At 40.8% G+C, this 23,270-nt stretch overlaps 1 protein-coding gene across 4 annotated transcripts in view; it reads left to right on the plus strand.

The window, feature by feature from the left end:
• Kair1d (Kainate-type ionotropic glutamate receptor subunit 1D) overlaps nt 1-23,270 on the plus strand; it is a 319,596-nt gene that overhangs the window by 258,495 nt on the left and 37,831 nt on the right. For all 4 annotated transcript variants that reach the window (XM_076424118.1, XM_076424117.1, XM_076424115.1 and 1 more), the window contains exons 6-7: nt 8,075-8,216; nt 19,055-19,222. In XM_076424118.1, the coding sequence (XP_076280233.1) occupies nt 8,075-8,216; nt 19,055-19,222 (310 nt within the window). The remainder of the gene's footprint in view (nt 1-8,074; nt 8,217-19,054; nt 19,223-23,270) is intronic.

Here is a 23,270-nt window from a genome sequence, read left to right on the forward strand (position 1 = left end):
TTTATCGTTTGTGCATTTCAGGTTTTCAAAAATTTAGGTTGCTTGAGATGTTAGTGACCACTAGTTTACACAGATTTCAGTTTATATGAAATACAGTAATATTGTCTATTGACAGTATATAATTTATGAATTAATGTAATTATTCTAATTAGTTGTTAATTAACTATTCATAATAAAGCATAATTATTAGTGATAGTTGTAATAATTACTATTGATATAATTAATTACATTAATATAGATTATCAGGATTTACGAATGCTTAGTATTTTATTATTCACAATTTGTTGAAACGGCAATATATGTTACTATATGCTTCAATAGGAGTATTCAAAATGACTTAAATAATAATTCTAGTATACAATATACAGTTTGTTTTTACATCAATACTTTCTATTCATCGAGAAAGAGAAAAAGTTTCAAAGGAGCCACATGTCACAAACAAATAGTTATTGAGATATAAGCTGTTAAAGTTTTTGCAAAATTTGATTGTGTAGAATTATACGTATAGACAAAAGCCTATTGTACTAGAGTCCACACGACCGTGTCGATGAGACAGACCATGATCGCGTGCGTGCCTCAAGCCAAACGAAAATCTCGAAAGCCTGTTCATATATGATGTATAGACAGCGGATTATATGCATTTATGACAATAATGAGTAGGTGTAATTTAAAACAGTAAAAATATTAGAAGAATCTTAAAAGACTGGTGTATTATTTTCAATCTATTGAACATATCAAGAAAGAAAATAAATTTCTATTTCACTCCAGTTTATTGCAATTCACAAAGAAAATTTTTATTTTGCATAAAGATCCGCAGTCTAATGATGTATAATAGGATATTATGAGCTGTTGAAAGTATAAAAATTATTACTGCTGATTCCTGAAGTTTTATAAACGCCGGAATGTTGGAAAAATAATATTCGCGGTTCAAAGCGAACCAAAGTTGTTTTACTGCACGTATTTCATCTTGGGATTCTAGACTTGATTACTGTTAACTCTGCGGATTAAGGGACCATTAGCATCGCTCGTCACGACTCGAGATGTAAATTAGTATTTACTCTGAAGATTGAGAGATCCTTAGTGATTCAGTGGTCATCCTAGCATCTGGAGTTTCTATGCTACTATTATACTATTCAACATCATTGTCTCCTGTAAGCCAGAGGTCGTAGTCACAATTCCAAAGATCACATTGCTTCAATTTCACAATCGTATTTCTAACTGTACACGTTTACACATACGAAGCTGAAGATTTCAATATAATTCTCGAATCTGAACGATCGCATTCCACAACCATAAAAGTACCCGGTATCGACGCTCGCTATCCGGGTGCCGTTAATACTTCGCCCCGCAGACTGTCTTTAATATCAATTTATGTGGCGCTTACTTTCTTACTGCAACGATAAATTTCGCAATTCTGACAATAATTATTCTCATTTATTAAAGATCCCCGATCTTTACGATTCGATATTAAAGCATTTCACTTTATAATTCTCTTCTCGTCGCTAGCTCTTTTTCAGAAACTTTGCGGAGAGCCAAGAGAGAAGCTCTTTCTTTTATTTACATTTTCCGCGAATATATTAACAAGTTCTCTTTCTCGCTACCGACGTTTGTACATTCTATTAAACAATTATGAAAGGATTTATTTCATTGACGTACATGTGTGACATGAATGATTATAAACAAAATCTCTGAACATTTTGCACGCATCACATATTTTCTCGCCAAGCTAATACCCTAAAATTAAATCAAGTCTCCGCACGAAGTTAGATAACAAACCTGGCTTAAATGACACCGAGCAGATTGATTCGATGCAGTTGGCCGTGCAATAATTAAACCAGTCATCAATCTCAATATCCAACCGGGGATCTGATTACACGGGCGTGTGTAACGAACGCGTTGATTACCGCCATGGCCGTAGCCCGCGGAACAATCCATCTTTTATCTATTCTTTCTTCGTTGATCGCGCGTAGAACTTCTATCGCGTCATGCCGCGCCAGTCCCAGAGTTCGATCCTTCATCCGACCTGCATCCCTTGCTTTCTTCTTCCCTTTCTCTCTGCCCATCCCACCGGATTAAAAAATTCCGTGGGACTGGGCTTGTCGCCAGCGATTTCGCGGCAGTATCTTTCGGTCGCAGCAGCCTATCCTCCCAGTAGAGGACTACTATCTCGGGAGGTATCTTGAAAGCCATCTAGAAACGGTGACGAGCCAAGTAAAGTGGCACGGGTAGAGGGAAGAAGTTGACGGGGAAGAGAGAAGAGAGAGTCGAAGGAAAAGAAATAAGAGACGTTGCTTGGCTTACGCTGGACCGTTCGAGCCTTTTGAGAATAGAGCTTCGATGATGGTATTAAGTTAAGGTTGAGGAGCTGGGATGAGAAGAAGGACGAAAAGAGAAGAGAACGGGAGCGATCGTGGAACTCGTTCGATCTCCTCCTGGCGTCTTATCGATTCCTTATCATTCCCAATGCAAACTTTATGCCCCTTGTTCCCGGGTTTCGCTCGAAATAAGCCCGGGCTGTCAGGGCCCGCGAACTTCGATTAACAGTCTCTGTCCGAGCAGCCCGTAAAAGTTCCGCGGGCTTGAACGATTCCTCGAACACTTCCTTCTCTCTCTTTCTCACCGGAAACGCTGGTTTACGAGTACTCGTAAAGCGAGATGAACCGTGATACATTGTTTAGTCTGGCGGACTATTCGGCGACCCGGTAAGATCGTTCGATCTGCAGTAAAATCGAGGCTGTTCAAACGTCTCGGGAGAGCTTAACGCGACGGTTTTGGCGGCGACGACCCCGCCCCGGTCGAGGATTCGTCGGGCCGGAAGTCACGCGAAACCGCTTTTGAATAAAGAAGCAACGACGCGAACCAACCGTCGGACTTCCACGCGTGTATGTGCGCCCGAGTCAAGCTTAAACGGGAGCGCGTTACAAAGTGGACATGCATTTTTAAAGGAACGCCACGCTGCGGTGTTGTAACGGCCTGATCGTTGCACGGGGCTCAAAGAGAATACCGCCGCCACTGGGGAACGAATAGGCATTCTAGAGGGAAAAATTTATATGAACGTATGTATACTGATGCGTTTACTGTTACAGTAGAACCTCTATTGTGCGAAGTAATTGGGCGAGGAAAGTGTTCATATACGAGGAGTTTCATATTGCACACCAACGTTGTTTCGTATCTAAAATGAGATAGAAATACCCGGCTCTTGTTTTCCACTGCGTTCAACATCACAAATCTTCCGAAATACAATAATTTTACCATTCACTTACTCATACACAAGGTGATTGAAGGTCTCATACGAGAGAATGAGACTAAATACCCGCTTCAATTTTCCACTTCGTACAACATCACAAAATTTTCCGAAATACAATGATTTTATTATTAACTGACTCATACACAAGGTCATTGGCGGTCACATACGAAAAAATGAGTCTAAATACCCGCGCGCTCCTATTTTCCACTGCGTTCAAACATTGCAAAATCTTCGAAAATACAATGATTTTATCATTGACTTACTCATATACGAGGTGATTGAAGGTCTTATACGAGAAAATGTAACTACATACCCGCGCCTCTACTTTCCACTGCGTTCAAACATTGTAAACTCTTCCAAAACATAATGATTTCACCATTGACTTATTCAAACACAACCTCTGTGCTTGCAGCATCATACTCACAAACCATAATTACTCAAGGTGACTCAAGGTCCCATATTATATGCATCGATATCGAACGACGTTTGTCTATCCTATGTTCTCTCAGTTCTATTGGCAGGATCGTGAAATAAGAGACTTGCTGACAATACTCCCGGGTTACTGAACCACGGAATTCCTGTAATTGCCGAATCGCTTCCGGACAATACCACCGAGACGTTCCGTAACACAGGAAAAGCTACGTCTGGGAATCCTCCCTTGGATATTGCACCTTGACTTTCGTGCACGCGCTGATCCTCCTGGCAATTAAAGCACAATTCACTCGGACCCTGTAATGATATACAGAGTGTGCTGTTATCCACTAGCCTCGCCGACCGTGCTCCAGCTTTCAGTTTAATGATTAAGCTACTGTCGTTGGCCCTTTCAGAATAACTGGCGCAGATTTGGAAAACGAGAAGACCCTCAGATAGTAACTATTTCAAATAATTAGCTACAGTAAATTCTCATTTGTTGTCCGGGGTCGCCTGTGCGAACGCTGTCCAGTGTCTACCCCCTCCACTGCCGACCAACAGTGCGCAAGCAGGGCGGCGATGATTGATCTCGGCTCGGGTATATCTGTGTGAACACCATTACATTAACACCATGAATGAAATGTTCAAACTTCTTAATTTTCATTATTCTTTTATGGAACTTTCACTAACTTATTTCTGGCATTTTTCTGATTACAATGACATCAAACACGATATAATTCCAATTGTATTTAGTGGTTTAATCGACGATGAAAGTTCCGGGCGCAAGGAAGGACAGTGACAACGCGGATCTTTGAACTGTGCCGGGGACGGCGACTGTCCGCCTCTCTTTCTTTCCCATACGCTGTCCTTCCTTGCGGTCTTATTTTAATGAGGAAAATGTCAGAAATAAATTAGTGAAAGTCCCATAAAAAAATATGTAATGAAGAATAAAGCATTTTTAATTGGCATTACATTGTGAGAACACTTGAGCCTTTAAACTGTGCCGGCGACGGCGACACGCTTCGGCCACGCGATCCGTATTTCATTCTGTATTCTCTATGTTCGGCTCTCTATTGAAGTCGATAGACGCAGTCATAAAAAAATAGTGTCCCTATACGACTGCCGTCCGTGCAGAACACGGCTGTGGGACGGCGAATGAGGATTTACTGTACTTGTGTTAGACCCAAGATTGCATGGTTCGTAACACTCAAAATGATTTTATTGAACTTTAACAGTACCATAAAACAGATAGCTACAAATGATGAATCTGTTGTTCGCATTAGCCACGCGTTAAAAATGGAAGTTAAATCAGAAACAGCTCGCAATGATCTATCTATTACAGAAGCTCTCCGACAACGAGCGTCTTCGAAGAAAAGCGGCCGCTGGCCAGATTTATCGTCTCCATTCAAACTTCCTAATGGCCGAATTAATAGCTCTCAAATTCGACTAAAGAGCGGCTCTTGTTCAGTCAGCGGGAGTTCGCGTTGGCGAGATTCTGCAACAATAAATCTAGCTTACCGGTTCGGTCGGTCGCGATACACCCTTATAAATCCAGCCAATCACGAAGAATTCTGCGACAGACAGTTTCGCCGTTATAAAACCAAAAGTGCGGAGCGTTTCTCACCTGAATTCTTTGGTATGTAGCTTCTCGCTGTTTCTGGCGATGGCACGTGCGCGTTCCATTGTTACGGTGAATTCGACGAAAGCCAGCGCCCTAAGAAGGCCGGAACGACGCGGGTAAAAGCGACTTTTTCGTAAATTATACAGGCCGCATGAAAAATTCCCGCAATGAGGGGCAGTCCAACTTCCACGGAGTGCATAAGGAGATTCGCATTATCGTGCATGTTGGATGAGAGGAAGCGGGGCCGAGCGAACGACGGTTTCGCTAGACCTGTAGCCGCCTGGGCTTGCGATATGAAATTTTGATCAGAGAAGTACACTTGCCGCTGGAATATCTCCGGAATCGGAAGTTACTCATCCCACGGACTGAGAGCTCGCTAGAACGGACTCAGCGCTCCGTTTGATCCGTAATCAGACGTTACATCTGTTCCACGTCTCGGAACAGGCCTCGATTATGACATCCGAGCGATCGATCGCCAAACCAACCGCTCAAAGTCGCCTCTGAACCGCAGTAATTCTTCTGCCGCACAGAAAAGTCGGAAATAAATATTTTAGCGTCATTTGTGAACTCAAGGTCATAATATCGTAGATCGTTCAATTCGTGTTAACACTAAACCTACCACCATTGGTCAAAATGACCGGTTCCAGATGTATTAATTTACAATTATTGAAATAATAAAAATGATTTTATAAGAATTGATTGTATAAATATCTTTAAAGCACGTATTATGATAGGAGTCGCACAAAGTCTGAATAAAATCAATCTTGTCATTTTGATAAGGGAAAACATGTACCAGTTACTTTTTAAGACTCGGTAGGTTTAGTGTTAACGTCAGCTATAATATCATGACATCAAAAATGCATTTCAATATTTAAAAAATCAAAATAATCTTTATTTTCTGCGAAAAATTTTTTTTTCAAAATTTTATATATTTTCAGTTTCTGCCAGGTTTTCGGGGTAGGCTTCGATCACCTGAAAAGGTCATAGGGGATTCAGAGAATTTCGAGTTGTTCCCTGTCCGATCCGTCCTTCCATTTCGGTCACTTCCACCGGAACTCTTCAACTTTTAAAGCGTATCACGCGTGTCTGGTTTCATGCAACCGCTTACACGTGCAACGTCGCGATGCACCGTCGCATAGGTACCGAATAATCGGATTCTGATCGCGGTGGATTCGTCCCAGATCCGCGGGATCCGCGTTGAGCACGTGGACAATGTTGAAAATTATTGATGCGCTGCTTCGTGAATAGTTAAACCTAGTTGTCGGTTTACCTACCGGCTGAACTGTGTCGGTTAAATTGTTTACGAAGCGCAAACTGCATTAAGGTTGTTTCTGGTTGTGTCCTGTTCCATTGCGTTAACCCTGCGATTGATATCGAGTTATTGGTCGGTTGGTGTCACTGGAACTGTTTTAAAACTCCCCACAGAGTTTGCGGTGCGGTGCATACAATAGTATTGGGTACATTACGAAATTCGGCATGAAAACACTCGTAACTAGTCGTAAATTGTTTCAAATACACGAAAACAATTTCGGAAAACATGTACGTTATTTTCACCATTGTTAAACCGACGCGAAATCGACGTGCACACTGTTTAGAAAAATGTTTTGCATGGCGTCTCATTTTCGCCGCTTAATGTTCGTTATTTCATTCTCCTCATTCCATCATTTCAGAATGAAAAATTCTTTTTATTATTGTTTTGCAGTTGAAAGCATCCGCTGGTCTTTCAAGTATTATATCTGGACGCAATTTAATTAAATTTACCTTTGAGCCTGTCTTAAAATTTGCGAATATAAACGTAAACAGGAATTTCAAACGTGCATATAGTCTCTCTTCATCGTTCATTGTAATTTATTCGGAGCTTTCGCGAAATCTTTTTACTGTCAAAAGAAATAACGCACCGTAAAAGGTCCGTGGAACTAATGGCGGAGTGATGGATTCGATCAATACTTTGACCGGAAAACTTTATCTTCGCAGTTAAAATGTTTTATTGACTGTAACGCACCTGTGCTCTTCACAGAATACTAAAACAATCTTATTCTTCTGTGTATTACTACTTCCAAATAATTCAACAATCTTTAAGTAAATAGCGAAATTGCGAACGTCACGTGTCGAATAGCGTTCCTTCAGATTGATAATCCTGAAACTTTTAGAAGCAGTAGATCGAACTAAAGTTTCCAGCTTTATCTATATCGATGGATTCGTTCTAAAATCCGACATTTCCCACGGAAACTAATAAATGTCTACGACTCCTATTAGAAAAGAGGATTTCCTTGTCGGTTACTTTCCACCAATACGATCCATATTTATCGCTTCTCGAAGAACATTGTTCCCCCATCTCTTTCACTCTGCTAGGAAAGACAGCGGCACTGGTGAAGGGATGTGCCTTCTCATTTGTTTTTCGCTAGATAAGTCCTATTTTTACGCTTACGAGGCGTAATTTGCATTATTCTTCAGCTTTATGAAAATAGCTACGTGCGCTGTTGTATGCTTCCGAATAACGCAAATTACAACTCGTAAACGTAAAAATAGGACTTTTGAGGGCGATCGCGGCCTAGATTGATCTTCTATCTATCGCGTTTGACTACTGAAAAACCCCATCTCTGTATTATCGAGAAATGAGAAGGCGCATATCCCGCACCCTTGCGATCCTGGAAAGACAAGTCTACCCCGTGAATAATGAAAATAACATATCCCTCGTCTCCCCGCGGCAGGTGAACGCATATTCTTGAAATACCCAGGAGGCGAATGTACGCACTGCACGTACTAATGCACGATCCGTTCTCTTTCCGTTCCAGGCCGTTGCTGAAGCAGATAAAAAACTCCGCGGAGTCGCATATTGTACTGGATTGCTCCACCGAGAGGATTTACGACGTGTTGAAGCAGGCGCAGCAAATAGGGATGATGAGCGACTATCACAGCTACCTCATCACCTCTCTGGTGAGTCTTTTAATTAAATGGGAATGTAATTAACGGCTGGCTCCTCGTCCCCTGGCGGTCTTTCCCCGTCGTCGTCGTTGGATACGGTGTATAGGTTACTCATCGCCAGGCCGTCTGAAATTAGAACTGTCATGTCCGTGCGTGAGGGTTACGCACATAAACTAATTATCACCGGAGCTGACTCGTTTATCACTCGGCAATCTTTTTTCCGGAACGGTTTCCCAGAGCGCGCTGGCCGGCACGGCGTTCGTGATCGGAATCGATAAGTCCCCGGGCCAGAGAGTCGTGGTAAATTATCGATAAGAACGCGAGAAGGAATCGATAAACCGCACAGACACAGCCTGGCTGTCGGTTAGATTGGCTTCCGCTGTCGTTTGTCCGTGGCCTCCGTCGCTCGAATCAACGTTAACGGGGTGAACGTGAGGCTCCGTGCTTCTCTGCCTGACTGCCTAGCCTGCCTGGCTGCCTGGCTGGCTCCACTGGCCGGGAGTTTAATGGAACTTTCAGGCGAGAATCGTGCCAGAGCTCCGGCGTCGACAGAGGTACTCGTGTAACGCGATGAACGCACCGCGTTTTATTAGACTTAAATTACGCGGCTTGTTCGTTCCGACGTTGCCCGGGAAACGAATACGGGATGCCGAGAAAAAATATTGTACGTTCTTATTGAATACGTTCTCTAACCGCGATATTATTTCCTCCCGGCCCGTCGAGCGTTGGAATGCTCGTTTCCTTCACGAAATTCCACAACTTAAGAAATATGTGTGGTACAACAAAATCTTTATGTAAAATTATAAACTTATAAATGCACGAAATCCGCAGTCTAATGGTGGTTTAATTTGTTTGACATTGTAGTGACCTTGAGAAGCTTCGCGAAGGTCGCTTATAAAATTTCATATTAGAAATCTCTATTTTTCATTGGGTATTCTTGCAGGTGACGTCATGATATTTTAGTAAGAAATCTGCTGATCGAATCCCTATCGATTCAAAGGGCATATTCACCTGCGAGGACCATGAAAAATTCAACTTTAGCGCGTGCACTCGCCTCTCGCGAATTTCCTCGCAAACTGCACACGGAATCCTTTAACGCCGGAACATTTTGCTCCACTTCAGTTTTACATGGAATCACTCGTCAGCTCAGGACGATCCATTAAGGCCCGAAGACCGTGTTACATTAAACCAGTTTATAGAACGATGCAAATTCGGAGTAGCCTCGTGTGTATGTTTATCTGTAACGGAGTTTCTCGTTGCTCCGTCGATTTCCCCGATCACGTTCCTGCATTAATGCACGTAAGGGACTGGGACTGGGCCCTCTTCGTCATTGTTCGACGCGGAGGGTATGTCCTCGAGGTTCGAGAACAGTCTGCCATTCGGGTTCGTGCAGGGAAGGGTCTCTCAGAACATAGAATCGCTGTAGGCTACAATTGTTGCAATATCGCCGATCGGCCCTTTATATTTTATCTTTTCCAACTATCCTCTTAACATGGTATCACAGAAACATCCGAATAAAGTTCTTGAAACACGGATGCATCGGATCGCGACATATCATGTCGTGCGACAGCTTGCCTCCGAAAGAAAAGTTTTACTACCTCTTAAAGCTTCGCAGCTTCTTTTTATTCTCCGGATTATATTGGATGCGCCTATAACTTTGTCCAGCTTGAATATTTTCGTTGTATGTAGAGCAAAGTGATCCAGTTTGAAAGAATGGTACAGTGAGGAACAAAATTGAACCAGTGAAACTAGTTTTTTAATAAACTATAAATCATGTCGTACTACTTTAACCCCTTGCTCTACGATTTATTTTACGATTTCAGAGATTAGAACTCTTTTTGCAGTTCGTAATTTCCTAAAAAAGGAGAAAATTTATATCTATTGTATGTCTACATGTTCTCCAATAACTATGCCTTAATAAAACCGAAATAGAATTTCATCTCGGTTTAAAGGAAATTAATAACATACATATATGTATGTATATATTTATTAGGCTCTGTTCTGAATCTTCATCACAAGTCTGACACGACATTGTAGGGCAAGGGGATAAATTTAATCTACTGATTTCTGTCATAAATCCATAAAATTTGCAGTTAATTTCCTTAGATCATTCATTTCATAGTGTACAGGCTATTGGGAGATACCGATGGCACCAATTCAATAGCATATACATAGTGCCAATATGTATCAATTCCCCAGATCATGTTAGAGCATCAAACGGGTATTGAAATGACATGTCACTGGAATTAGTAAAATCCTTGTGACATCGTCTCGTGTAGTATTGATGCAATATCATTACGAGGTAGCTACTCGCAGTGATTCACTGATGCCGACGAACCAAAGCACAGCTTAGGCAATGATAAACAACTCGGTGTAAAGTATATTACATATAGAATGTAATTAACAAGATTGCAAGGAAGATTTTTAATAATGCTTCAGTATTTCGTTCGATTGAAGCGGTTTACAAAGAAAATAATATTATTACTTCTCTGAATTTTATGCTCGCGTAATAAATATACTACATCCACCATCTTTTCTACCTTGCGCCAGGATATTAATGAAAGGTTTTCATGTATTGAAATCACCCTGTCCTATTAATATCTGAAATAAATACTACCTCGATCGATAACAACCCAAAACCAGTAATTAAACGTGCTGTACAGTCTTACCACGAAATATTAGTAAATATGATATGAAATATTTTTTAATTCCGGACATTGAATGGATGGTTGAATTTGTCTTAATACACGCTTTAATTAAAAACTTGAAAATCTTCTTTCCTGCTCCAAAAATGTATTCCAAACACAAAAATTGATATCTGTTATTAGTTGAAACATTGACGAGCCACCTGAGGTACCTTCATTAAAATTCACCAGTTACAACACGTTAATAAGCTACGTAATTCCAGTTGCTCGGAACGAAATCTATATTCGCCGTAGTTGAAAAATAATTAGAGAAAAAATGTCGAGTAACAACATAATAAGAGCGATAACGAAGGCATAGATGCGTTCAACCCTGGTCTTTTACGAACATAAGGATACCATCGCAATGGCCTGAATCTTCCATAGCAACACCGATATCGTGGTAGCATCGTGAACATTACCATCGTTGCGACTATAACCGTGACTAAAAGGTACGGTTAGCGCTCGAATCGCCCTGCTTATCTATCTGTATCTCATCTTTCCTTAATTATCCAGTCCATGATCGGCATTAAGCGCCGCTAAACCAAACGGAGCACCGATTAAATACATAACGATCGATACTCGGGGCCAGCGTTACGGTGATCTTCCATTAAAAATAGGAACAAGACGAAGAGAATACGGTCGACTTCCTTTCTTGTACAGGATCCTCGGGGACCTTGTTCGAAATAAGTCGAGACAACGAGAAAACACCGGCCGCGGATCGTTGCCTGACTTGTAATTATAAATTACACGTAATACAGCGGCAATTTGTAGCGATCTCGTCTAACACGCAGCGTACAATTATTCGGCGAATACGCCTGGAAAATGATTCACCGTGCGATCGGAAATGAGGGATAAAAGAGTGTTCTCAGTTCCCTGGGAATAAGTTCAGACTATCTGACCGGAGGCCATCGGTTTCACTCTCGAATCCCTCGGTCGTAATTGGAAAATTCGTTTGCCTCGGGACGTATTCCTTCGCGCGTTTATCAAGACGTTCAATAAATAATGTGCCACGTAAAACAGACTTAAATCGACGGTGATATTGCGAGGAGATCGTGGAAAAACGTTGGTGATTTTAGAGGAAATGCTGCATAGAATAGAACAAATGCAAAACAGTGAACACATTTGTAATTCTTTTAGTACACTTAAAAATTAGAAAGAAGAAAAAAAATTAAATCGGAACGTGTTCCTTCGTGCGTTTATCAAGTCATTTAATAAATAATGTGCCACGTAAAACAGACTTAAATCGACGGTGATATTGCGAGGAGATCGTGGAAAAACGTTGGTGATTTTAGAGGAAATGCTGCATAGAATAGAACAAATGCAAAACAGTGAACACATTTAACATTGTTTTAGTTCATTTAAAAATTAGAAAGTAGAAAAAAAATTAGATCGGAAGGGAGAAATTGAATTTTGTTTTAGCCTTGTTAAAAGTGAAGCCTGGTAATTTTAAAAGCTCGAGACTCCAGCAATGTCGAGAGCTGAAAATTTAACGTGATGGGCATTCGTGAGATTGGGAAATTGAAAGTTCGAACATTTTCGAGAAAATTGTGAAGTTTGATACTCAAAAAAATTTTAAATTCGATTTCCTCGAAGAGGAAGTTTCGAGAAAATTTCAGTGGAAGTTTTCGCAGTTAATGCTTCTTCTTGCTTCGAGGCGAAATACACCGTCGCGGAAGATTCTTCGTTTAAAAGGTAGAATAGTGAAACAATGCGTAATAATAATTTCCTGATGATTTAAAAAACATGGTGGAACCTTGGCGGAGTCTTCCTTTCGCGTACTTATCTTCTCTCGGTTTCCGTGGAAAGGGGAAATTTTCTATACTTCCTCCGAAGTTCAGAGCGAAAGTCTGCCTCGGGGTAATTAGCAATTTATCGTTATTCACGGTTAGCCGACTCCTTCGAAGCATCTCCGCGGCGCGGTGAGGTAATCGAGATGTAAGTCAGAGTGCCTGCAGGGACAGAAGAATAATAATTGGAAGGTTATGTTGTTTGCTAGGGACTGTCTCCGGTTTTACGGATTTAATAGCAATTAACGCTGCGAAAATGTCTTGCTCACGTAATCCCAGCCGTCGCGACGTCGCGTCGCGCGTCGGACAGTTTAAGACGCATCCAGCACACAAGATTTCGATTACAAATCAAGCTTTGATTGGAACATTTCGATTGACGACTGGAAACAAATTGTCATTATAAATCGCCAATATTCAGTTTCACTAGCAATAAGAAAACTATCAAAATTAATTTAAATTTATTAAAATGTGTTTACACTGGTGAATTAATTACCCAAAACTCCACAATTTCGCTCGTTAAATCCTGTTGTATTATTGATTTCATTATCCTATTAGCTTGTATTAACTCGTATTAAAGTTTCATAATAATTGGAGAATTTCAATTTGACGTGTTCCCTCGTTAAAAATAAATTATAAAAGCAATTGTTTTCCTCATCAATGTTAAAAAGTCATTACTCGCAAAGAGCTCGCGTAATAGCGAAAAACGTACTCGTACAAAGAAATCTAATATACGAGAGAAAATTTTTAAAAAGAGAAGACAGCTCAGAGCAGTGTTTAATCAGTTTTTCATTGCCGACACACACTTCCAGTGATTTCTTTCGTCTCGAGCACGGCGTTTCATCAAAGTTTGATTATCTCGCTAAGTAGAAAAATTGACAAACATTTGTTCGTGAATAATGATTTTCTGCGTGAATGCTGGTTGCCAGTTAAACATCACGTTCGCACAGCGCAGCATTGTTTGGCTCTTCTAATGTTTACAACATTATGGAATCTCGTGTTCAAACAGCCAGCACAGCGGTTCGAACAGCCCGAGCAAGATGGAGGTATGGGTAATTGCACCCGGAGTGCATTACATTTCGCAGCGAACAATAGTGAATGGATGAACGATATGCTGGTAACATAATTTAAAACTAACTCTGTCTACACGGCGACGACGATCTGTCTTGCAGATATTTATTTTTCATACACGGCTATCAAACGGTCCTCTGTCATTCGGATCGACAGGAAATTCTGTTGCATCCATCAACCTGTAAAAATCGGTTTAAAAAGTAACTGAACTCAATCGATCAACTTCTAACTGATTTTATCAGGAAGGAAATCTGCCTTATCGGCAGTAGTGCACGCTTGTGCTGCCATCTAGCTAACATGGCGGCGCCCTTATTGATCGAAAACGGTGGAAGTCTCTAAACTTTAAACGCTCATAACTTTTCAACCAGTGGAGTCCTAAGATTGAAACTTTGATTTTCGGCATATTCTCGTCAGAGTCTACAGGATTATGTTTGATAATTTCAATAAATTTCTGGTTTCCTCAGGTGAAGTTTAACGGAAAGTTTATAATGGCTAACTACAGAGATTATAATTCATCTCGACTAATTTTGAAGGGGAAGCCTTAATTTTCACTTTGTCGATTCGGCTTTTCCGAGAACGTTTTTCCGACAAAGCGAAGTTACGTTTTATTCTTAAATATTCTATTCTTTAATATTCAAACCATTACGTACTCGAAGAATGTAGTCTCTCCTTTTCAACGACCTCATAAAATTTAATATTTGACTTTTTATTACGGTTTTATGGCACTTTGAGTGGAAAGTCGTATTATAATGCATATCGTAGTCGTTAAAGGAAATAAGTAATTTAATGCTGAATACTTAAACCTTGTTGACGATCGAATGATGACGGAAATCATGCTATTTGGTCGAACGTACGTTTTTAAATGTCTTTTGCTGGCTCACTTTTAAATGGTTTAACGAGGTTTCTACTATCCTACATACGTGGAGAATATTTTACGCGATCTCTGACCCGAATTTTCAGAGGCGTTACGCAAGTATTCAGAATTCGCATTCAAAGCGTGTACGCGGCATTTCTCTTCGACTCGCGCGGATGTCCTCCTCGGGTAAGACAAGCGGAGGCTAGGTATGTGGAACGCGTCGGGCTACGTAAATCACAGAGAATGATGGCTATCGATCGATGCTTGGCTCAACAGTCATATCTCGATTCGTTCTGTTCATACGCGACGCGCCTGAAAATTCTTCCGTCGGAACTCAACATTACATTCGATCAAACTTCCAACTGTGAGTCGCAAGACATGAGACTATATAATAATGCCATATGCATATCAGACATCTATAAAACCAAAGAAATTCAATCATCCCCATAACGTTTTATCTGTTTAAAAAACTGTTCAAAGAAGGACTGCGTGTGCGTCTAGCAATTGCAATGATGATTGCCACTGACGCCATCATTGGCGACAGGTTTACCATTGCTTACACGTTAAAACACGTTAGAACAAGTTAAAAATTGCTGTACCATTATTCACAATATTGTTTACGTTATTGAATACGGTGGTATTTAATCAATTACTACACGTTTAAGAATTGTATCAGGTATTATATCAATTTCATATCCATAACATGAATGGTTTCAGAACAGGTGTAATGGATTAATCGTCGATAGCTCGAGTGTAATGGTAAATGATAATTGTGTTACAAGTAGCGGTAACGCATGGGACGTCGATTGAACATTAATGCCGATAAAATCGTTGGGTATCAATTGGGTGAGAGATTGTCGGGACAGCGTATCGGAGGATTGAACAAGAAGGTCCGACCCAGATTCCATCGCGTCGACGTTAAACAAACACGGATAAGCGGGTGATGGCGTGGATTGTGTTCTTGTTAAACGGTCCGGTCGGTCCGAAAAACCGATCTTATTATCGATAACGACGAACGATCCGCGCGTGGGATAATTAAAACGCGGCTGGCTCCTTGAGGTTTTCGAGGAGCTGGGGAGAAAAAAGAAGACGGAAACGGAAAGGAAAACGCGGTGGTGTACCGGTTAAATAACTCGGCTGTAATAAGGAGCGGGCGCTCGTACCACGACGTTACGCCTACTAAACGCTCGTAATAAGAAGCTTAATGGCAACGCCGGGCTATAACGACGATAACAATCATCATAACCGTAACGGGGCATAATAACCGTAATGACCAACGGGATGCGATAATACGTCGCCGTTGCTGGATTCGGAGGACACGCCGAAATTTGTGGCCACGGAACGCGGGGGTGGTCTGCGAGCCAGCCATAATTCCGTGTCCGGAATCAGTGGCTCGTGGACCGAGGTTAATAAGCGAAAGCTAATTCATCGATGGTTCAAGTTCGCCGGGCGAGACTTGTAGAGACTTCAGACGGATGGCTTACTTGGGAATTGTTAGCTTGTTCCCCCGTGCCGTGAACACCAGAATGATTTAGACGATGCGCTACGCTCGGTAGCATTCCAACAGTACAGGGTGCAAGAAAACTAATCTCTGGATCGATGAACATTTGTTCGAGAAACTTGACATTGCTTAACCCTCATCCGTCCCTCGTGTCAATTTAACACAGATTTCCCAAAATAAGTTATAATGTTCTGTTATTTGTAGGTAAATTTGTCCGAAACTTGGTGACTTATTTATTTAATGCGGAACATATAACCACAAAAACCTAAGATGTAAATGTTAACTCATCAGTTCGAATAAAAAAATGAACGAAAAGTAACCGTTTACCTTGTTATTTTATCGACTTTTTATCACTCTGTTAATTTGACACCGAGGGATAGATTCAGTTCTTGAAATGAGGGACGGATGAGGGTTAACAATCCCATTTTCCCGACATCCAACGTTTCAGATATCGTTGGGGTATGCCGCGGAGAATAGGACCAGGATAAAAGTTAGGATAAGAAAGTTGATAAGATTCAGTTAACAATTACCTCTCGGAAAAATCGAAAGCACAGTTTGCCCTAGTTGCCGAGTACCTATTAAAAGAGTTCTATATCTGTCAAAGTTACACAATCCTCTCTACTATACGAGGATCAACTTCAAATACTCTGGCATCTCGAGATCGCTCTATCGATTGCTGCCTCGGCAAACAAATCGCATTTTTACGTTGAATTTGTACTTGGAATTCCATATGTTTGATCAGTCAAATTCAGATGATTTTATCGATTCGCTTGGGGCAGCGTCACGACAGTCTCGTGAAGAATGAACGGACATCCCGAGGCGTGGCGATCATCGATCACCGAGCGAATCGGTCGGCGCTGGTCTCGATGTAGCGTCTTGCTCGTCGATCGGAGAACTCGTGAAGCCAGTGGATCGGGAATAGTGAACTTATCTATGGTGGCACGGTCGTGGGACAAAGGATAATAAATGGCCACGCTCTCGAGCTGCTTGAGCATTCGAAAAGGTGGACGGAGTTGTGCTTTCAGGCCGGACAACCTTAAATCACGACCGCTGCCACCGCGATGTAGATATGTAGTCTACCCGAGGAGCCTATTCGGTCTATTCTATTCCCGAGATGTCTCTATTTCTGCTGATAGACACTGTGTGGTCGGTCAAGCATTATCGGACCTGGGACAGGTGCGAGCGAAGACACGATCGATCTTTAAGCGGGTGACAGGATGCGCTTTCTCATTTCTCGATAATGCATGCGATGAGGTTTTTCAGTAGTGAAAAGGGCTAGATGAAAGATCAATGTAGGCCGCAATCGCCCTCAAAAGTCCTATTTTTACGTTCACGAGGCGTAAAAATAGGACTTTTGAGGGCGATCGCGGCCTAGATTGATCTTTCATCTAGCGCTTTTCACTACAGAAAACCCCCATCTTTGTATTATCGAGAAATGAGAAAGCGCATATCCCGCACCCTTGCAATCCTAGAAATTGAAGTCTACCCCCTTAAAGGTAGGGCCAAGGATTAGGTTGTTCCAGAAGTTTCTTTCGCTATGTGCAAACCGTGTATCAAGTTTTAGAACGTCGTTAAAGAGGAAGCTTCAATCTCCACACCTATGGAAATGATCTTATAGAAGAAACTGAGCAATATCGTTTGGAATGAACTTTAAAATTGATTTTCTCGAAAACGAAGACCTGCACGATAAAGTCTCATTCTACATTATAGACTGATTTTAACATAAAGAATCATCTTTCCGTCGGTTTATAGCAGGATTTTCAGCACACTCTGTACATTGAACTTGATCCCGTCCTAGTCTTCACAGATTAGACCGTTCTGTTCACGGGTGGGGCCCCTTCCCCGCTCTCAACTCCCTCCATTCATCATTGCTAGTAAAGGACAACGGCCCCAGCGCAGGGCCGAGTATTCAGATCCCTGCGTTCAACGCAGATGCCGGTGGATCGCGTCATGCTTAGCGTCTTGGTTCCCTAGACAACAGAGCTGGAGTAGTGGAAGCACGATTTACTCGCGGGCAAAGCTCGGACAACACGGGATTAGACTATGCGGGCAGGGGGCGATTAAATTGAATGCTATTGCATAGATCGTCCTGGCGAGGTTTGTGGAAAGATAACAGATGGATTTTCCCCCGGGCGAAATCGATTATGCCGGAATCCATATTCTGATCCATGGATGCGAGATTCGATATTAAATATTCGTACACCTTTTAAAAACGAATAACTTTTTCAAAATTGGACCCAATTGTGTATGCACATTACTTAAACACTTAAATTATTATATCAAATATTAATTAGCTGTATAGTATTTCTTAACAGATTTCAGCATTTTCTTATGTCCACAATGTTCGGTATGCATTTTTCTAAAGGGACATCTTTGGCAACTTCTACAAGAAACATGGAGAAATATCAAATTAGAAACATTCGAAAAACTAATTGCCAGGATTCCCAGAATATGTCAGGCTGTTATTAAAAATAAAGGAGGTTTTTTAATGAAGGAGCAATTTGAAAAATTGCGCATTCCTTGATAAAATCAAAAGTAATACAAAATGTAAAACATACTGCTCGTAAGTTTGTTGGCATGTTAATCTTCCTTGGTTGTTCTAAACGCATTCAGTTCTTGTTGTAAACCTTGGGTTTCTCTGAATTTACGCTGTGATTCTGTAATCACTGTTCTGTAATGCAAATAATCGTGAATCCCAGAACGATTTAAGAATGAGTTCACAAATTCCGCAGTCCCTGACCCTATATAATAATGATACTTGGAGATATTGGCAACGTGACAAATTTTTTCAGCCACAGTGTAGAACGTTCTACAAATCTGTGATTCGCAGGAGACGATGCAGAGCTGATATTAAACGTTTATAGATCAAGAGTAATAAAAGTCCCTGGCGAACAGCATGCAAAAAGACGGCTATACCTTCGAGAGATTCATAAAGTGATCTAAATTCCTTGCAGGACCTGCACAGCGTCGACCTGGAGGAATTCAAGCACGGCGGGACCAATATCACTGCCTTTCGATTAGTGGACCCGGAGAAGCCAGAAATTCAGAAGGTTGTGCAAGATTGGATCTATGGCGAGAAACGTTATAATCGGGAGCTCGATATGGGACAAAACTCCAACAAGGTATGCCAAAATTTTAATTAGCCACTATTCAGATCATACGCCGATATCGATATTTCCGGGTGGTTCGAAATTCATTTAATATAAAAAGATTATATCACAAAAGTTTCCAACATTTCTTCAATCAATGCACTTCTCTGCTCTTCTTCATTAATTCCAGAGATTTGAACATTAATTTAATTCACGCAGCGTTTATTTTGAACTCAATATTAATGGTCATTTTTCAATTGGAAATTGCAAAAATAATTGGTTGGGAATTCGATGGTATATATTAATTCCATCGAACAATAATTAACAAATCGCTGAAATTCATGTCGTTTCAACCGAATTGAAAATAACGAAAATTTAAATGTATTTTACAGTGTTCGTTACTGATATTAAATTTCAGATTATTTATGATTTCATAGATTTTTCAACAGTTTTGTAAGATATACATATATTTAGAAATTTGTACTCTATTTAACTAAAGGCTATTATTCATCGGTATTTTATAATTGAAGCAGAAGGTACTCTTAGCTGTGAATTAATTGATTGGTTCTACATACAAATGACCTTATCAAAAGACAGCAGACTGAATCAAATAATTTTTCATCACTCATATGGTACCTGTAAAACTGTATCAGCGTTTATAATAAAAGCTCTTCCGGGTCAGTTGTTTAATGGATATTTAATATCAAATGCGCACACGAGCGTGAATATTAATTCCATCCCTTTGTTTTCTGTTCCCGGGTGATTTCACACTGGGCGGATTACTTTTTCAGTACGGGGGCAGACATTTTGATGAAATTGGAATTCTATGGTGCAGTCCGGACAAAATTGTGGACGGATTAAAGTTATTATTTTGTTAATTTCTAATTAATTAAAAAGATTATGATAATATAATTTTCATACTCTCGATTTCAGTGGAAAACTTGATTATGAAAATCGATGGGCATAACTGAGTAATGCTTGAAATGATGATTGGAACGTTCTTTAATTTTGTATGCAGATCATATCACTTTATGGCCATTAAAATCCTAATTTTCACGCATAAATGGCCGTTCAATATTCGATAATTTATCTTTAATGTTACACCACTCATAGTATTTCCTTCTTTTGTCGACGGATCTGTGTTAAACACATCGGTGACAAAAATCAATTGCCTTTTTCGCATAAAGTTGAGTTCCATACCAAATTGTTTTACTTTTCACAGAATAATGTTGACAAACCACTCAATTTTTCCACGAAAATCCATTTGTAGGCAATGGATCAGAAAAATAGGATAAAAGGCTGAAAACATCAACAGCAGTGCCGACCAAAAATTTGGTTTTTCGTGCGAATATTCGCAGATGCGAGTGCTCGTGGCAAAACATTTATCTAGTGGAGAGAACAGATTAACGAAGCATTTGCCATTCTGTTTAATCGGAGGACAAGCCTACACGCTGTCGAACCATTTGTTTTTGAAAACGCATCTGCCGGTATAGTCAAGCAGCCATTACGACTCGATCGTGCATTCAAGCATCTCGGTAGTCTCGCGCGATTGTTTTCGCAACGTGCCGTAGGATTGGGGCATTAGGGTGTGGTATAGGCGAATTTTAGCGTGCACGCGTGCGAACTTAATTATCAGACGATCGCGGAGACGGCGAAGGGATTTTAACGGGTGCAGGGCTGCGGTGTCGATGTAATTTTCTCAGTGAACGAGCGTACGAACTCATCGGATCTGCCCGTATGCATGCAAATGGCACCAAGATTGTTCCGTGACGTATAGCGTAATACCCGCGCCGCTCACAACACCGTCGGAAGTCTTAATAACATTCTAATTTCACATTCTTCGCTCGGAGAACCCTATATATATTCGAGGGCCTCTCAATTAAAAGTCGAACTTTTTCCGAATTTTTTATTTCAGGGAAACTCGATTTGTATTTTGAGAAAGTTCCTCTGAAATTTCACATTCTTCGCTCGGAGAGCCCTATTACGACGGTCCGTCAATTAAAAGTGGAACTTTTTCCGAATTTTTTATTTGGAGGGTACTTTCATTTGTATTTTGAGAAAGTTCTTCTCAAATAAAAAGTTCGACTTTTAATTGACGGGCCCTTGAATGGGGTTCTCCGAGCGAAGAATGTGAAATTATAATTATTGAGTTCTTTTTCTACAAAGTATTTTTTTATTTATGAAATGTTTGATACTATATATCAAACACGATTTGAACTTACAGCGTTGTTACTTCCTCCCATCGCTAACCATGACAGTGATCAAACTGCCAACGTGATAAATGCGTATTAACTATTCAATAGTTGAATAGTGCCGCGGGAAATTCAATTTCTCGTGGTATGTGCCATATCTCATAAGAATGCAAATACCACAAAGGCGACGTGGCTCGTGCCGGATTCTATTGGTCCGAACTTTTCGGTTGCCGGCTACTGAACGATCGATAAAAGATCGTCCTGCTTGTGAAAACTTAATACTGGATTCCTCTCGACCCTGGATGATCAATCTGCATTTTTATTTCGACGGCCGATATCGTCTCACGGACTGAATCAGAGTTCTGTTTGCACGTTTAATGAAAGTACTGTAGGGATTCTCGTATTCGGGAACCAGGTCTAGAAAATTGATAATATGAAAGATGTGTTCTTACGAACCTAAAAGTGACAAAGAAAATGTATACAAACGAGAATAATATTCTACAAAACTTCTACAAAATTTCTATTGTCAATAATTCAATGGAATATTTCCATAGGGTCGGTGCAGAAACAATTGAGGGAATGAATTATTCTGTAACTCCGAATAGAGGAATCGTTTCCGGCAGTTAACGCGTTCTTGTTATTTTCATAGACAAACGAAATTCGTAGCCAATTTCGGCGTACTGTTCGTTTGATCGAGGGAATTTCGTCACGGAAGTTACCCATGCAATTTACCCACTTCCTCGTCGTGTTCGACGCTCGCATCAGTCGCATTAAACCCGCTAACGAAATAACATTGCATTACAGACTACGCGAATGTGTGTGCACGGGAATAGTCACACCTCTTCCCCGTGCCCGTGTGTACAGAGAGAGAGAGCTGCACACACGTTTCTGCATCCATTAGACGAGTTATTTGCGTTCCCTCTATTTGCTTTATATTTTGAAATGCATTCGAGAGAATTGCCGAAACGATCAATCGAATCATTACGTGACAAAGATACAAGTTTTCACGTTCAAAAGAGTTGGTCGCTTTACATTCTGCTCGAATAATATTGTACAATCAATTTTAACATTTCGATGCGCTGTCCAATTCCATTTCAAAGCATTATCAAATTTTCAAATGTAAGAATTTCTTCCGTAGAACCAGGCCTATCCAACTTCTTAGTTGTGAGCCAGATGGTTCCCACCATCAATCAGAATAGTGGGGGAACGTCACCGCCCACCTTAGAGGAACGAAGAAGTGGGGGAACGAGTCAAATGTGGCTGCGAGCCGCGAGTTGGACAGCCTGTAGACACTGTATTTTTTAGACTCTGTTTGAGGAGATTTCAATAAAAATCGCCCACTGGTTATAAAAACACGAAACTGGTGTTGGACAGTCGCTAATCCAATAAACGATCTCATGTCGGCCATGAAAGATTCCTTCCTAAATGTCACGAAATGATTCCTCGTAAGTATCAAAGAAATAACTACAGGAAACGCTTTTGATAACAGAAACTTTATTTCGTTTGTACACGCCTGCCAAACGAAACATTATTGAAGTACAACGCGAAGGGAATTTCTCCTCAGTTCTTACTGCAGCTACGACCCAATTAGATCATGGGAGAAACTTCTATCGGAGCACTTTTAATCGGGCTTAGTGGTAGAAAGGTTAAATACACTGCTCGGGTTACTCGAATTCCAGCAGAGACGCAGATGCTTCGAACACTGATCGACTCCACCAGTTAAGAAACCTGCAGGCTAATCTTATTATACCGGAACGGATTATTACTGAACTTCCCAGCATTCGACATCGTTAAGTTGCAGAAACTTGCATAGCAAACTTCTAAATAATCTCGAACACTTTTATGCTCGTTAGAAGGTGCACCCCGCGTATAGCGACTCCGGAAACTTC

Source organism: Lasioglossum baleicum, chromosome 5 (assembly GCF_051020765.1).
Source record: "Lasioglossum baleicum chromosome 5, iyLasBale1, whole genome shotgun sequence".
Classification (NCBI taxonomy): Eukaryota; Metazoa; Arthropoda; class Insecta; order Hymenoptera; family Halictidae; genus Lasioglossum; species Lasioglossum baleicum.